General features: G+C 41.7%; 2 protein-coding genes across 5 annotated transcripts in view; one reads left to right on the top strand and one right to left on the bottom strand.

Annotated features, from left to right (window-relative positions):
- The window catches only part of LOC143960460 (uncharacterized), a 44065-nt gene extending 29719 nt beyond the window's left edge, over positions 1-14346 (top strand). For both annotated transcript variants that reach the window (XR_013270315.1, XM_077469097.1), the window contains exon 2: positions 14094-14346. Coding sequence is in view for 1 of the 2 variants with exons in the window: in XM_077469097.1 (XP_077325223.1) it covers positions 14094-14110 (17 nt within the window). In the remaining variant the exon portion in view is untranslated. The remainder of the gene's footprint in view (positions 1-14093) is intronic.
- The window catches only part of LMNTD1 (lamin tail domain containing 1), a 213294-nt gene that overhangs the window by 38502 nt on the left and 158093 nt on the right, over positions 1-16699 (bottom strand). For all 3 annotated transcript variants that reach the window (XM_077469094.1, XM_077469095.1, XM_077469096.1), the window contains 4 exons: positions 16083-16275; positions 11110-11296; positions 9561-9680; positions 3676-3875 (listed from right to left, as the gene is read on the bottom strand). In XM_077469094.1, the coding sequence (XP_077325220.1) occupies positions 3676-3875; positions 9561-9680; positions 11110-11296; positions 16083-16275 (700 nt within the window). The remainder of the gene's footprint in view (positions 1-3675; positions 3876-9560; positions 9681-11109; positions 11297-16082; positions 16276-16699) is intronic.

The following is a 16699-nucleotide window of genomic DNA, read 5'->3' as shown; positions in this document are numbered from 1 at the left end:
GGTTAGACAAATACAAACCTATGGCCAGATATTATACATGAATTAATGTCTGTACATTAGCTTCTGGAATAGTAAAATTGTAATGATTGTTTTGGGTGCAGTTATTTACTGTATGTGTTATATCTAGAAAGATACAACAGAAAGTGATAGGAATCTCTCCAAAGTGAGTGAAAGCCCCCTCTTAGATAGTTGTCACCAGAACAAACTACAGTGGGTATAGAAAAGAATCACCCCTTTTGTTTTATCCAGCTGTATTTACTTGTGCAATTTCTAACATCCAAGTGAAAGATAAACCACTAACATGTCAGAAGAAAAAAAGAGAAAATTTAAAAACAGAATCAATGAGTTGGAAAAAGGATCACCCCTCCGATTATGTCAGTAATTTGTTGGACCACCCTTTGCTTTAACTACGGCCTTTAGTCTGTTGGGATATGTCTCTACCAAATTTGTACATCTAGACTTTGCAATATTTACCCACTCTTCCTTCCAAAACTGCTCTAGTTCAGTTAAATTTGATGGTGATCATTTGTGGACTGCAGTCTTCCACAGATTTTCAGTGTGGCTTAAGTCTGGCCTCAGACTAAGCCATGCAAGGACATTCACCTTTTTCTCCTTCAACCACTCTGTGGTCATTTTTTCTGTGTGCTTTGGGTCATTGTCATGTTGGAAGGTAAAACTTCTTCCCATTTACAACTTTCTGGCAGAGGACACCAGAGTTTCCTCAAGAATTTGATAGTATTTTGCCCCATCTATTTTTCTCCTATCCTGACAGGTGCTCCAGTCTCTGCTGCAGAGAAACACCCCCATAACAGGATATTACCACCTCCGTGCTGTACTGTAGGAATGGTGCTATTTGGATGGTGAGCTGTATTGTATTTCTGACAGACATATCGTTTGGTGTTGAGGCATGCGGTAAAACGTCTGTCACTGCATATATTGAGATTTGGCCCTAAGAGTTCTATTAGGCAGAATTGGGCCTTCCTGAAGAGATGAGTTTCCAGGAATCACCTAAGGGTGGATAGAGTAGGAGACAGATGGGCAAATTAGGGTAAGGGGTTCCAGAGGGTTGGAGAGATGCTAGAAAAGTTCTGGAGATGAGCATAAGCGAAGGTGGCAAGGGGGTTAAGACCAGGAGGTCTTGGTAGGAGCGAAGAGGATGGTTTTGGTGATATTCTGCGATGAGGTTGGTACTACGAGGGTTTTTCAAAAGGTTTGCACACTTTTTTAAACTAAGATGTATATATATATATATATATATATATATCAGTATGGAAACTTTTTGAAGACCCCTCGTATGAAGAAATAAGAAAAGGAAACTATATGAGAATAGTTCCAAAAAAACTTTATAAAATCACACAATTTTAGCAGGTATACATCCTGTCCAAAAATATCCAATTACATAAATGAAAACATGATGACAATAAATGGCATCATATAGCCTAGGTATAGCAGTTACATGCATGATGCATATCTATGATTCATATACACGATCTCTGCTCTAGGTTCTATAAATACTGTGTTACTAAATATGGTATTATAATAAACTTGGAGGACCGTGCTAGATACTGCGCATTCCGTCATTGCATTAATGATTGCACATTTTGCCTTCATATGACACATATATTTATTGATCAAAACACTTCTCCGTACTAGATTCCTACTGAATAGGACTTCATTCATCCATTGTATATGTCATTGCTGTTTAATGACTGGGATTCATTATTGCAGAAGGGTGCTGATGTCTTGTTGGTTGACAACGTTGTCATCATGTTTAAATCTACGCAATGGGATATTCTTGGATTGGAGATTTACATTCAAGCTTTTTCTACCACATGAATTAATGAAGTATTTTTGGCAGTATTCCTTTATATGATTTATTTTCCTTTTTCTTCTTATATTCCTAAAATGTCCAAAATATTGTTGACTGGACAGCTGGGCTGCAAAGTTTGTGAACCACTAAGCTGGGTCTCCATAATTCTAATATCTTCTGTCAGACAAAAAAAATGTCTGCCAGAAGTTTCATGCTACTTGCTGCGCCTATTGATCAATAGCTGTGTCTTATAATTGAGTGTTTAATCTCCTCCTCCATTCTAGTCTACATAGGAGATTAAACATTATTCATTTCTACCACAAGATTGGGCAATAGAGGGAAAGTGATTGTTCAGCATGATTGTGTATTTCTTGTGGGCAGCTATTGTACAGGCTGGCTAATATGATTTAAATGATGCAATTGATTATAGGAGATTTAAACTTGCAAGACTTAAAGTGCATGTAAAGCCTTGTAATTATTATTTTATTTACTCCCTTTTGGTCAAATATACAATTAAAAATGTTTTGTTCCATCTGTTTAATAAGTGCAAAAAAAAAAACCCACCGGTTGATCCTGCTAGAAATCCAATGGTATCATGTGTACTCTTATCACAATGTTTTCAAGAATTGTTTAGAACTTCAGAACACCTCCTTCCAATGTTATGGAGATGGAGATGGTATTGTAGTCCTAACCAGGGGCGGACTGACTATTCAGTCACTCGGGCACTGCCCGAGAGCCCCATGCCACTAAGGGGCCTCATCGGGGTTGCCAGCCTCAATAAAACCAGGGACAGTATGTAAAAATCTGTGTTTTAAAAAAAATCTCTTGCCTGGGGGCCCCATAATCTCCTATTGCCCGGGGGCCCCATGAGTTGTCAGTCCGCCCTTGGTCCTAACACATTTCCTGTCCTAGGGTGACAATGCTGCTCCTCTATAGATACAGTACACTGAGTGAGCATTACTACCTTAAGGCCTGATTCACACCTATGCAGGTTGCAGTTTGCATATTGTAGGTGCATTTTCAATACACGCCTTTGATCCATGGAAGTCTATGTATTAAAAAAAACAGAAAAAAGTCCCTGGCCCTTTCCATAAAATGCACAGATGTGAACTACATCCATAGAAAACTATGTTAAATGGACTGTAGTTTGTTTCTGCAAAACTGAGAATGCACCAAAAAGTGCATAGGTGTGAACCAGTCCTTAAACAGGAAATGTGTTACTACTGATAGGAACAAGGCTACTACATCTAAGGGCTGGTCAGATGCAATATATTAAAGCTGAACTCCAGGGATTATATACTTTGCATACATACATTATGCTAGCTTGGCACAATGTAAGTACACCATATGTGATATCTGATCAGCCTGCGTGGAAGCTGTACATCACTGTAGCAACCTGAGCTTCTACAGTGTTGGCCACGATCTTCCAGGCTCTGTGCCGAGTGGCTGCCCTTGTGCATAGTAACCACAGGGGGTCGTTCAGTTTGCATGACCTCCATTCAGAGAATTACTTGCATTTTCCCAATTAATAAAATGGGTTAGCTGAATGGATGAAGTAAAGAGGCGGGGCAGTGATGTCACAATCTCCACCTCGTCCAATGAAAAATGTTTTGCATTCATTGAGAAAAATGCAAGACATTCTTTAAATAATAGTCGTGCAAAGTAAACGCCTCACTATGGTTACTATGCAGAAGGGCAGGCAGTCGGCACAGCACCTGGAAGATTGCAGTCTCCCCCTGCTTATTGTAACAATTCACAATCACTTCCAAGGCAGATATGAATCAGACTGATAGTTGTAAGGGATTTCTCTGTACTGACATTTTAATACCACAGACATATAAAAGGTTACATTTCTGTATGGGCACCTCTTTAGTAAAGCTGGCACTTTTTCTAGCTTGTGATGGGTTTGTGGGGATTTTGACGATTGTACATCTCCTTCTTTTATAGGTTCTTCATTATCTTTCTGCTGTTCGGAGTTGTGTGCCAGTGAACTGGGCTCTGATTCAAGTTTTTTCTCCACTGATTTTCTCATTTTGTTTTTTAGGGGGGTGAACCATGCCAATGCCTAGAGAAATTCAAAGATATGAAAACAAATCAGTTAATCTAGACAGTTATTATCTGTTACAACCAAGGTTCTCATTCAATAGTGGAGGGTAGGGATGGGCAAACACCCCCCCTATTCGGTTCGCACCAGAACATGCGAACAGGCAAAAAATTTGTGCGGACATGCAAACCCTATTAAAGTCTATGGGACACAAACATGAAAAATCAAAAGTGCTAATTTTAAAGGCTTATATGCAAGTTATTAGCATAAAAAGTGTATGGTGACCCGGGTACTGCCCCCAGGGGACATGTATCAATGCAAAAAAAGTTTTTAAAACTACAGTTTTTTCAGGAGCAGTGATTTTAATAATGCTTAAAGTGAAACAAGAAAAATGAAATATTCCTTTAAATATCATGCCTGGGGGGGTTCCCTTATGCCCCGTACACACGAGCGGACTTTTCGACATCCAAAGTCCGACGGGCTGAGTCCGTCAGACTATCCGATCGTGTGTGGGCTGCAACGGACTTTAGCGAAGCTAAAGTCTGACGGACTTTAGAAATGAAGCATGCTTTAAATTTTCCCGACGGAACTCCGCCGGACCCGGTCCCCTTCGAAAAATCCGCTCGTGTGTGTGCTACTCCGACGGACTAAAACCGACGCTAGGGCAGCTATTGGCTACTGTCTAGGAACTTCCTACGTCGAATCCAGTCGTACGTCATCACGTTCGACTCCGTCGGAGTTTGGTGTGATGGTGTGTGGTCAAGTCCGTTCGGTCGAAAAGTCCGCCAGAACTCCGGCGGAACTCCGCTAGAACTCCGTCGGAAGTCTGTCAGACTTAATCCCTCTCGTGTGTACGGGGCATTAGTCTGCCTGTAAAGTGGCGCATCTGTGTGAAATGTTTTACAGTGCTGCAGCGATATGACATTTCTAAAGGAAAAAATAGGATTTTTGTACTCACTGTAAAATCCTTTTCTCTGAAATTCATTGACGGACACAGCATCTTCATCTTGACCTTAGGGTTATATCACCTCTTCAGGAGAGGACTAGACAAAACATGTTAAAAACAGCAAAACTGTGGGGGGGGGGGGCGGGGTCCTACTGGCTATAACTGCTCAGACTGCATCCAGCAGCTTAGTTCGTCAAAAAGCAGTACAAACATAAATAGGAGGGGTGGATGCTGTGTCCATCACTGAACTTCAGAGAAAAGTATTTTACGGTGAGTACAAAAATCCTATTTTCGCTTTCGTTCATTGATAGACACAGCATCTTCATCTTGACCTTAGGGACGTCCCCAAGCAGTGTAAAAAAAAAGGAGGGGTGGGAACAGCAAGGAAATAACTCCACCCATAACAACCAGAGTTCCTCAATGGAGGAGTTTCAACATTAAACAGCCGCCTGCAAAACCTTGTGGCCAAAGCAAGCATCCGAAGATGCGCTCACATCAACCTTGTAAAATTTAGTGAAAGTGCGAACGGACGACCAGGTCGCTGCATTACACACCTGGGAAAGGGACGCTTGATGTCAGAAAGCCCAGGAGGCACCAATTGCCCTGGTCGAATGCGCCGTGGCAGGAAAGGGGGGCGCCCGTCCCCTTAAGGCATAAGCCTGAACCACGATCTGTCTCATCCACTGAGAAATGGTGGCCGATGAGTCCGCCAGGCCCTTCTTTGGACCAGCCACTGATACAAACAGCGAGTCCGACCTCCGAAAAGGAGCCGTAGCAGACAGATACACCCGCAGAGCCTGGACCACATCCAAGGAATGCAAAGCAACCTCTTTTGGGGTGTGACGGCCGAGGACATAAGGACGGAAGCACATGTCCTCATTTAGATAAAAGCCCGAAACAACCTTTGGAAGAAACGAAGGCTGCGGGCGCAGAACCGCCTTATCCTTGTGGTGGACCAAGTAGGGAGACTTGCATGACAAGGCCACCAACTCAAAAACCCTCCTGGCAGATGTAATAGCCACTAGAAAGGCTACTTTCTGAGAGAGTGTCAATAAGGTGATCTCCCTAATGTTTTCAAATGGCGGTTTCTGAAGCACCGAGAGCAGTGCAGGAAAATGTCCGCGGTCCGCGCGGCGGCCTTCCCACATGGCATACACACCAAAACACCCCACCATGGACCAGAAAGAGGGAAGAGGACAAGCAGACCCCCAACACCCAGCGCAGCCCCCTGTCAGGACTCGGAGCCCCCCCGGAGGATCCCCAGTCAGGTACGTGTAGGACTGCCCCCTGGGCGGTACAGTGCAGTTTTGCTGGTTTTAACATGTTCTGCCTAGTCCCCTCCTGAAGTGGCGATACAACCCGAAGGTCAAGATGAAGATGCTGTGCCCATCAATGAACGAAAGAAAAAATGTAATTTAAAATTGCTAGCAGCTGTAATGTATTGCCGGCTCCCGGCAATATAGATAAAAATCAAGGAAACCCCCCCCCCCTCCTTCGGGTCTGGTATGGATTTTAAGGGGAACTCCATGCCAAAATGTAAAAAAAAATTGGAGTGAGGTCCCCCCCAAAATCCCTATCAGGCCCTTATCTAAGCAAGCAGCCTGGAAGGACAGGAAAGGGGGAGGGACTGGCAAGCGCCCCCCCCTTCCTGAACCATACCAAGCCACGTGCCCTCAACATGGGGAGGGTGCTTTGGGGTCCCCCCTAAAGCACCTTGTCCCCATATTGATGGGGACAAGGGCATTGTCCCCACAACCCTGGCCCGGTGGTTGTGGGAGTCTGTGGGGGGGGTTTATCGGAAACTGGAAGCCCCCTTTAACAAGGGGGTCCCCAGATCCTGCCCCCCCCCATGTGAATGCGTATCGGGTACATTGTACCCCTACCTATTCACCAAAAAAAGTGTCAAAAAGTAAAAACCACAAAAGAGTTTTTGACACTTCCTTTATTAAAAAAAAAGAAAAAAAGGCTTCACCTCCATAGGAAGCCTCCTAGCAACTGCTGTCTTTTCGCTGTGACAGCTGTTATATAGGCAAGGGCGGGGCCACCCGCTAATGTAACTGGATGTCCCCGCCCCCGTGACGGTACATGATACCAGAATGAGTGGGGTTACTCGGTTAGGTCACCGGGTGGCCCCACCCTTGCCTATATAACAGCTGTCACAGCCAATAGACAGCAGTCAGCGGGAGCATTGAGGCAAAGCTTTTATTTTTTTCCGGGTCCGTTGGGTAGCGTGATTGAAGATGGGTGGACATCGTGGGACACTTTTTATGCTTTTTATACTAATTTATGGTCAAAAACTGTCTTTTGTGGTTTTTACCTTTTTGACACTTTTTTGGGTGAATGGGTAGGGATAAAATGTACCCCATCTGGGGCATTCCACGTCACTCGAATTTGCCGTGAACACCCCATAATGTTCACTATTCGGCGAATAGGCAAACACCCGACATCAGGCACATCCCTAGTGGAGTGTGACACTGCTCAAATTCCAGAAGTTGTGCTGGTTCCAGGGCAGAGAGCACCTCTACTACGTAATGTACAGTGACACGCATTTCCTACATCTGTCTGAAAGGGCAGCAGTGTCCTTGGCACTTTCTGTGAGATGAACTGGAAGCACAAACAACCTTTTCTTTCTTGTATAAACTACTTATCCCACCAATCCATGTGTAATGAGATGAACAAAAGCAGACACGTCTGAAACCCAGCCTGTGTGACAGCTATAGCTGTCTTTGTAAGATACAGTATAGGAGAGTGAGTGTAACTACCCTAGGGCAGGACATGTCTTATTCACAGGATTACGCATGATAAAGGAAATAACCCAACCCCCCCCCCCCCCCCCCCCCCACACACACACACACACACACACACACACACACACAAAAGAAAGATAGAAAACTAGTGCAGCCACCACAGAGACTGGTAAATTGCAATATAGTTGCAATATAGTATGTTTTTATTTTTGGGTTTAGATACACTCTAATTACATGTATATATGTTAACAGTTTTACCTAAATAAATAAATATATTTTTAATTTTGTTCAATCAGTTTTGTGATCCAAACTCCCCTGCCAGAAAGCACAGCCTTATCCCTGACCTCAAAAACAAACTACCATGTAGTTTAAATATTAATAATAGGGAAGCGCTACCCCTCTAACATACAGTGCTTAGTACATATATACTGTACCTTATAAAAAATGTATTATAATTGGTATACAATAGTGTAAAATGATGAATAAATGAAGTGAACTGTGATCCAAACAAATAACAAAGTGTCAGAAACACATAATAGTTGGACAGTAAACACATTATTAATAAAACACCACCTAGTGATAATATTTCATGTGCTAAAGCTAAAATATAATATATATATATATATATATATATATATATATATATATATATATATATATATAAATATAAAGAATACAATGTGATCAAAGTCCATAAAGTAAATGTAAATAAAATAAAATGGGTACACCTTGAGGAAGTCATGTGACAGGTGACGAAACGCATTGGGACGCGCTTTGTGACGTCATTGCACATGAGCAGGAAGTTACTGTATCTCCTAGAGCCAAGCTATTGCAAATATCCAAGTGATCAGTAAGGGGCCCACACACAGGATTTGTGTCAAGCAAATTGCCTAGGTGCAATAGAGGAAGTGCACTCATAAATGTGAGTTTTATTTCAAGTGTTTTTAAAATAAATGATTGGTTTTTATACAATTCAGAAATATGTTAGTTTTTTTAATTGTATGAGCACCATATATACGAGGGCTACAGCACACTGAAGAGAGTGTCCCTGGAATAAGATTTAAGCTACCAGCCATTGGAGTATATTATATACCCCTGAAGGGGAAGGCTTATATTGACCTGGGTAAGGTCTATCCATGAGGTGAGCGCATAGTTTGGAAGGTGAAAAGGGCACTGGTGGTGATTTGTGGAGAACACCCATCTCACAGAAGAGTTTTTATTTTACTTTATGGACTTTGATCACATTGTATTCTTTATATATATATTTTTTATATTTGAGATTTATCACCTGAAATATTATTACAAAGTGGTGTTTTATTTTTGATGTGTTTACTGTCCACCTATTATCATGTGTTTCGGACACTTTGTTGTTTTGATCATGGTTTACTTAATTTATTCATCATTTTGCACGACTGTATACCAGGTTAAGTTTTTTTATGAGGTATATATGTACTAAGCCCCATATGTTAGAGGGGTAGCGCCTCACTATTATTAATATTCACAGTCCTAAGTTAATGTAGGAACACATATAGGAGTTTAGCAGCAAACCCCATGTGTATATTCCCTATTAGCTTTTGTTTTACACAGCGCAGGGGGATCAGGCAATATACATACCCTGTAATTAAAGCTCAAGACCAATCTGCTTATATTTTGTCTTCATTGGTCCCTCCCTTTCCCTTCATCAACATGCTAATTAAATTATCAATGAAAAACTTTCCAATACATACCTTATTTTAGACCCAGTGATGTCATTACTAGGTCTCTGTGATTCTTTATGCAATGCAGGCAGATCATGGCTAATGAGAAGGGACATCAGCCATGATGCAAGCAGTGAGCTGGCTCTTGGAAGGAGTTATGCAAACCTGATGGAGATTCCCCTCCCCACCATATCCAAAACTGTTTGGGCTTGAAGTCCACTTAAGTAAAAGATAAACATCAAGCATGTATATAAATCTGTTTCTGACTAAGAAGGTTTGGCCAGTTCCATAAAACAAGGTATTCACTGGAACATACTTGCCCATTTGGGTTACACAAGATGGTGGTACAGCGTGGTTCAGTGACAAACTTGCTCTGCTCCTTCCATAAGAAATCTGTTGGGGGATTGTGAGCTACACCAACAGATGAGGCCCAAACCTGCAATGAAAAAAGAAGATTAAAGTCCCTTATTCTTAGATTGTAATCTCCAATGAGCAGGGCCCCCAATTCCTATTGTATTAAATTGTATTGTAACTGTACTGTCTGCCCTCATATTGTAAATCACTGTGCAAACTGTTGGCACAATATACATATAAATCCTGTATTATAACAATAATAGTACTGAATTTGTAAAGGACGTTTAAAGGTGCAGGACACAAGCAACAAAGAGACTCAGTAAATGTCACCAGCTTGATGGCAAAACAAAGTCCAGTGAATGCTAAACTGTACAGCACAGTTAAGTTATGGCAGAACTTCCACGTTTCTAAGCTGGCAAGCCCTAAATGAATGACAACTGGCAGATGGTTGTGTGACTTTGGACTGGTTCTAAGTCTAAGATCTGCAGACTGGCTAACCTAATGGTGTTCCAGCTGCAAAGCTCAAAAATAGAGCAGGGACAAGAGGGAATTGAATAGCAGATGTTAGGTGAGTAGATGAAATTTCTCTAAGCCAAGGAAGTATTTTGTGTTCTGCTGCAAATGGAAGTTGGATCCTGACTCTGCCTACCCATATACCCATATACTTCAATCTACCCAATCAAATTCCTTCAAGAAGATTTGGGGATGCTGCCCAGTGTCAGTGAGGCCCCACAGAAATGTATTTGGTCCCCAATGTGATTGTTAAGGGCCTTTCTCTTTTGTCTAAAGCAGCGATCTCCAAACTGACGTCCTTTGCTAGCCTTTATTTGGCCCTTGGGGCATTATTCCTCCCACTGATACGAGACACTATTCTGCCAACTGCCATTAACAATGGGGCACCTTTTCTCCCATTGACACCAACAATGGGGCACTATTTCGCCCACTGGCACCAACAATGGAGCACCATTTCTCCCATTGACCAACAATGGAGCACCATTTCTGCTATTGACACCAACAAAGGGGCACCATTTCTCCCATTAACACCAACAATAGGGCACTATTCCTCCACCTAATACCAAATGTGGTCATGTTTACTCCCACTAATGCCAGAAAAATGTTCCACTCCCACTGGCCACATTACGGCCCCACTAAAGTCTGAAGGACAATAAACTGCCCTTTTGTTTTGAAACTTTGTAGATCCCTGGTGTAAAGGAACATTAATGGAATTTCTGTAATACTGCGTTACTCATACAGTTTTTGAGAAGGCCCATGTTCTGGGAACATTGCTAAACCGACTCCAAGATTCCACTTACCAGGGACTATTTCTTTGGTATATTTATGAAGTAAATAGCACAAGCCAACAGACCCTATCGGAAGCTGGACCAAACATTACTTCCATGCAATGGAAGGAAATCCATTTTTTTAAACTCTCCCAAAACTAAGGTTTGGGCGGGCTTGCTCTCTAAGGTGAAAAATTGGAACCATGTATTTTTGGAAGGTGCTGTACTCACAGTGACCATGCAGCGTGCCATCACTCTGGTTTTTGGTGGGAATCGATAGATTGACATGGGGTGACCATGAATGTTCTGCTGGAGAAGACACCCTCCAATGTATTCCTCTTTATCTTGTGACTGGTTAATTATTCTTACAAAACTGCCACTGGGGTCGACTTCACAGATTTCCAGATTTCCAACAGCACTAGGGGAGCCCAAACACATAATCTATATAAGTTCATCATGTTATCACTGGGTCTAAAAGAAGGTATGTAATGAAAACAGAAAACGTTTTATTTAAATATTTCATTAGCATGTTAATGAGGGAAGGTGAGATATAACCAGGTTAAACATCAGCTTTAAATTTTGGTGAAGCAATTCACTTTTTGTTTTAAAACATTTTTATTAAGTAAAAAATTGTATTCTCTTGTCTAGTGCTACCCCCGCATGAGCCGCTGGTGAATAGGGATCTCCCACCCTGTACAGCCAGGCACACAGAATTTTCACAGCACTCTGGAGTCAAGAAACAATTATTTGCGTTTTTTTTTATTTATTTTTTATTACGGACATTTATCTTGGATGGGGTTAAGGTTATTATGGGATGCCCACTTGGCTTTAGTAGAACTTTTCAGGGACAACATCTTCTGTACAGTATATTTACATACTCCTCAGCTCCTCCTGCACAACACTTGCTTGAAGCACAAAACTCACAGGACCAGCTGGCACACTGTTAGGTAATCTGACAATAGGTGTTCAGTCAGATTTTAGCAAATGCCCTTTTCAGGCAGTGACCACAGGCCCCTTGGTTGGGTGTAGCAAAGTTCTAATGCCCAGTTGTCCTTCTGTGGCTACTGATCCACAGCTAATCTTCCACAGTCCTGCCAGACTGACTATGCATGCCATTGGATAGGATCCCTCCTGCACCCGAGCTTCCAGGCCCGAGGTCACCCCCCCCACCCCCCAGACTAGGGGGTTACCCTCAAGGGCCCATCAACAGCCTCCTAGAACTCCATCTCCAACTTCTACCTGAACTCTCCTGCCCAGCTGGCCTGACCCTGAGTATTTGAGGGAGCCTGCCTCTTGCCAACACATCTGTTGGGAATTGGTCACTGGTCAGGGCCATCATGGGTTTACAGTAGGACCAGAATGGCACGAGTCTGAGAATGAGTCTCGAGCATTTTCATAAGGTCAATGATGGTAACTCCCATAGGACTTTCAGAACATTACTTTAAAGATGATTCTGGAGCATTATCAGGCTTTTTCAATACGACATAAAGCACTGTATAAATGAAATAAACCAAACCAGCCACTCGGAATTTCACTTTGCACTACAAAGTACTGAATTCTGATTACAAGTTTTAAGTTACTTCTTGTTGCACATTTTTATTGACCTGTGCACAGTTTTTTTCAGCTTTTCCAAGCAGCTTATCCATATAGTGATACCTAGTGAGTAAATAGTCAGTGTCATTGTTGTGGCTGATAGTAAGTGTAAAATGCAGTGTACAGCTCAGAGAAGACAGCCTGCAGCGATTTTCCTATAGAACATCGAGAGCTGCGTGCTGCGATTTCTAAACCCTTATTATTTATTAACGGTGGATTTTATACAGTTTTTTTCTCCCCATGCTGAGACGCACGTCTACCTTGCAAAAAGCAAATGTGTGTTTGCCCCAGGGCTGCAGGAGAGAGGGCGGATTATTTTGACTGCTTGGCCAGTGGTGCTGAGTCCAGGAGAGTCTCCTGATAATCAGCCAGCTTCTAGGCAGAGGCCCTGGACGTGGGGTGCTACAGAGGAAAGCTGCTTGAAAAAAACAAATTAGCTATCTTTGTCTTTAAGGATCCTAGTAACAAAGAATTTGAAGGCAGCAAATTATAGGAAATTTATCCACTGTGGACAGAAGGAGCAGCCAAAACAGGAACATTAAAACTGTAAATTATTTTAAATGGTGTACTGGCCTTTAAAAAAAAATGGCCCTGGGTCACCCTAAAATATCATAAAAAGACTCTAACTGGCCAGGAAAGTGGAGAGTAGCAGACAAGCCTTCCCCATCCCCCTCCAACACCCCTCTCCACCTCCCCCCCAAGCCAGACAGGGTCGTATGCCTTCCCCTGTAGCTACGGCAAACTATCAAGACCCCCCCTCAAGGCACTTTGTTCCCATTTTGATGGGAACAAGGACTTCATCCGCACATCCTGTCCCCTAAAAAGGATGTGGGAATTTGTGGAGGGGTTATTTGAATGTCCCTATTTAAATTAAGGGGGCCCCCAGATATCCCCCTATGTGAATGATTACAATACCTTAATACTCATTTACAAGAAAAGGAGATAGTAAATAAGAATACAGACACTGTAGAAAATGTTTTAAAATAAAAAATAATAATGTTCCCCAATGTAAATTCAACAACAGTCACAATGAGTGACACCTCATGATGTAAATCTGCCACCAAGACAACCCACCACAACAATACTTCCCCGATGCTACTCCCGTTGAAAATGTCAGCTGGGTAATGTCATTGAATAAACATGGATCCCTACCAGCTTGCTTAAATCTTCAAACAGAAACTTGTGGGGATTTGTCATTTCGAAGTAGAAGTGATACTGCTAATAAATGTCGGAGGCTTGGGTGGGTGGGTGTCAAAATATGGCTAGTTTGTTTGGCTGTTGGCTGAACTCATGTCCAACCCAATGCTCATGGTCATGCCTAACAGCAATAGACACTTTCCAAGCTACAGTCTATTCCATTCTACTGGATCCTGGGGCAGTGGTATGTATTTATAGGTTAGCCAGGCAAATAATGGACAGGGTTACATAATGACAGGTCCACTTGAAAAGTATTATCAGTATTTCAGGACTTTTTGGTTCCCTTTTTCCTTTCCTCCCACCATAGCCTGACTAATTATACTGTCTTAAAAAATGTGAATATTGATTCATCTAACTTGCTCAAGATAATTGAGATACAGAATTACTATTCATCAGAATTTTCCATGCTTTTCGTTGCTTAACAGATCTTGTGCAACTCTGAAAAATCCGGCTGCTTGGAGGAACATCTCATTTGCAGAGCTGACATACCCAGACTCCCGCACATGCTAATCGAGCATAGAATTCTATACATTATTAAGTGCTCGTCTCCTGACAACGCCAAGCTCACACTTTAAAACGAATATGAAATTTGTGTCAAATAATATTGCTTATTTAGCTGTTTGTGAGAAAATAAATTCCTGTATCAGCATTAAATCCAGGCTGTCAACCCCTAAACAACTCAGTGAAATTATTCATGCAGATTCCAAGAATTATTGAGATAACCACTGGAAAGAATTATATCTGCTTAGAATGAATAAAATCCATATAGAATTTTCCACAACATTTAAAGTAGATGTTACCTAAAGCATAGTGTATCATAAACAATTGCCATGAAATCTTGTTTTCCCATTTATTTTTTCATCCTTTGTTACATCTCAGTGGCAATGATGGTCTCCTGCAGGCTCTTTTCTGCCACGTCCGGTCTACATGCACTCCAGCAATGGCTGCATGGTATTTCGCAGGGCCGGTTTCCCAATGGTGACAACAGTGGATCAACAGTGGATCGTGCCTATACATTCTATGTTAAACATAGCCACTTGTAGTCTCCATTGGAAGCCCCATTGGGAGAGGAGGGAAGCTAGCAGCACTGCGGGAGGAATGCAACACAGGGGGAAGCCCAGGTAATAGGGGGGATCGGCACCGCACACAGTGATTGGGGTGTACCCAGACACACCTGCTGCGCACGCCCATGTGAAAATGATTTTTAAAATGACATTAACATGTTAAGAATTATCTAATATTTTGGTATTGGGCTTACATATACTGGAATCACACCACTGCATTTTTGTTTAATGCATTTTCTACTGAAATCAATAGACTTGTTTTTCGATTCATTAAGATGTTCATCAACGTGCTTCATAATGCAAGTAAATACACGTGAATGCGTAGTATGATGCATTATCATGCAAAACGTATGATGCAAAATGTGCATTGACATACATCTTGATGCGTTTCCATGCGCTTTCAATGGAAAATGCTTCAAGGGGAAACAAATTTGTAGATTTTTCCTGCTTAAAACAAATTATAACATATGATAAAAAAGGGAAAGGGGCAAAAATGGGCAGCGGGACTTTATATGAAAGAAAAAACGTAAGTATTTTGTTTCATATAAAATCCCGTTGCCCATTTTGGCCCCTTTCCCTTTTCTTTATCAAATATCGGGGATGGAGTCTTGTGTACCGGATGGTCACAGCTCATATAAAGTCCCAATTGCTTTTATTTTTATTTTTTCTAAACTATAACATATTTTCAGTGATTACACATTTTGATTTTACACATTTCCTGTAACTGTTATTTGGATGATGTGATTTTTCTATGTTTACTTGCCTACTATTCCGTATTTTGGTAATACTAATTTATATTTAAAGTTTTAAGTGTTCTCTTGTGGTCCCCTATCAGGGACCTTGGTTAGCTTCTATGCTTATCTTTAGAGCAATTTTATTTTTTCGTTTGGGATAGAGTAGGAAGAGATTTCCTTTCACTTCCTGTCCCCGAGGTACAGCAGAAAATAGGGGGACATCTCTATAAACTGAGAAGAAATTTCCTCTAAAGCTGGCCATATGTGGAAGAAATTTTGCTCAGCGGGTGACCTTGTTTGCTACCTCCTGCCTGACAACATTTGAATGAAAAATTGAAGAAGCCGGGCAGAAAATTGTCGGCTGAACAATGTCTGCATCCAACTAAATCTATGCACTGTTTGGGTATATAGACAGCTGGTGGGTATGGCTGTCAAAATACAAAAGCTGCAGCGGGAAGTTCATCCAACCCCACCATGTAGCGTGAATGGAGAAATCGTTTCATTTTTTTAGGTTTTTTGTATGGCAGCTACAGATGATAACAAAATCGCTGCCTCATTTGGTGTGACAGGTGCTCTTTATTGACTTAAACTTTAGCCTGTGCTTTGCCGAACTGACCTGGAGACAGCAGTTTTCCTGTCATTTATGGTCAGTGGTGGAGTTTTGCTGATATGTTTAGGGTTCACCTTGTCCATCACTGAACCAAACGAGTCTTGTCTTTTTCCAAGGTCTGGCGTCTGAACATCCAGGAGAGGGGCAGATGCTGACCTTTTAAAATGATCTATTTGGTCTTGAATATCTTCCACTGACTCTGAGCAAGTACAAAAGAAAACTTTAGTCAAATTACACCTAAAATTACAACATTATTAAAAGATGAAATCCAAATGTCTCCCAGTGAATTCTAACATCGCCCTCTAGCAAGTCTCCTGATGAACTAATGAAGAGAACCTCTGCTTTTTGCTAACCTTTGTATATATTTGGGGTTACCTTTTCTGGAGACAATTGCAACCCTGCAGAGGACAGATTTCAATGGTCTATTATGCCTTGGAGGCTGAAGACTATACAGTACCAGTCAGTGGCAGCAACCCAAGTTGCATAATATGAACTAACTGACTTTGTGGTGAACTGTTGAACTGAGGCTGATTTACTGGTGTGTATAACTCAACTCATGATGAGTGACACAGTATATCGCAATCTCAGCAAGAATCACATTTCATAATCCACGCACAATCATC

This window comes from Lithobates pipiens, unplaced genomic scaffold (assembly GCF_037356315.1).
Source record: "Lithobates pipiens isolate NorthernLeopardFrog02 unplaced genomic scaffold, aLitPip1_a1.2 Scaffold_8, whole genome shotgun sequence".
In the NCBI taxonomy this organism is placed as follows: domain Eukaryota; kingdom Metazoa; phylum Chordata; class Amphibia; order Anura; family Ranidae; genus Lithobates; species Lithobates pipiens.
The sequence above is the reverse complement of the archived record's forward strand: the minus strand, read 5'-3'. Positions and strand labels throughout refer to the sequence as shown.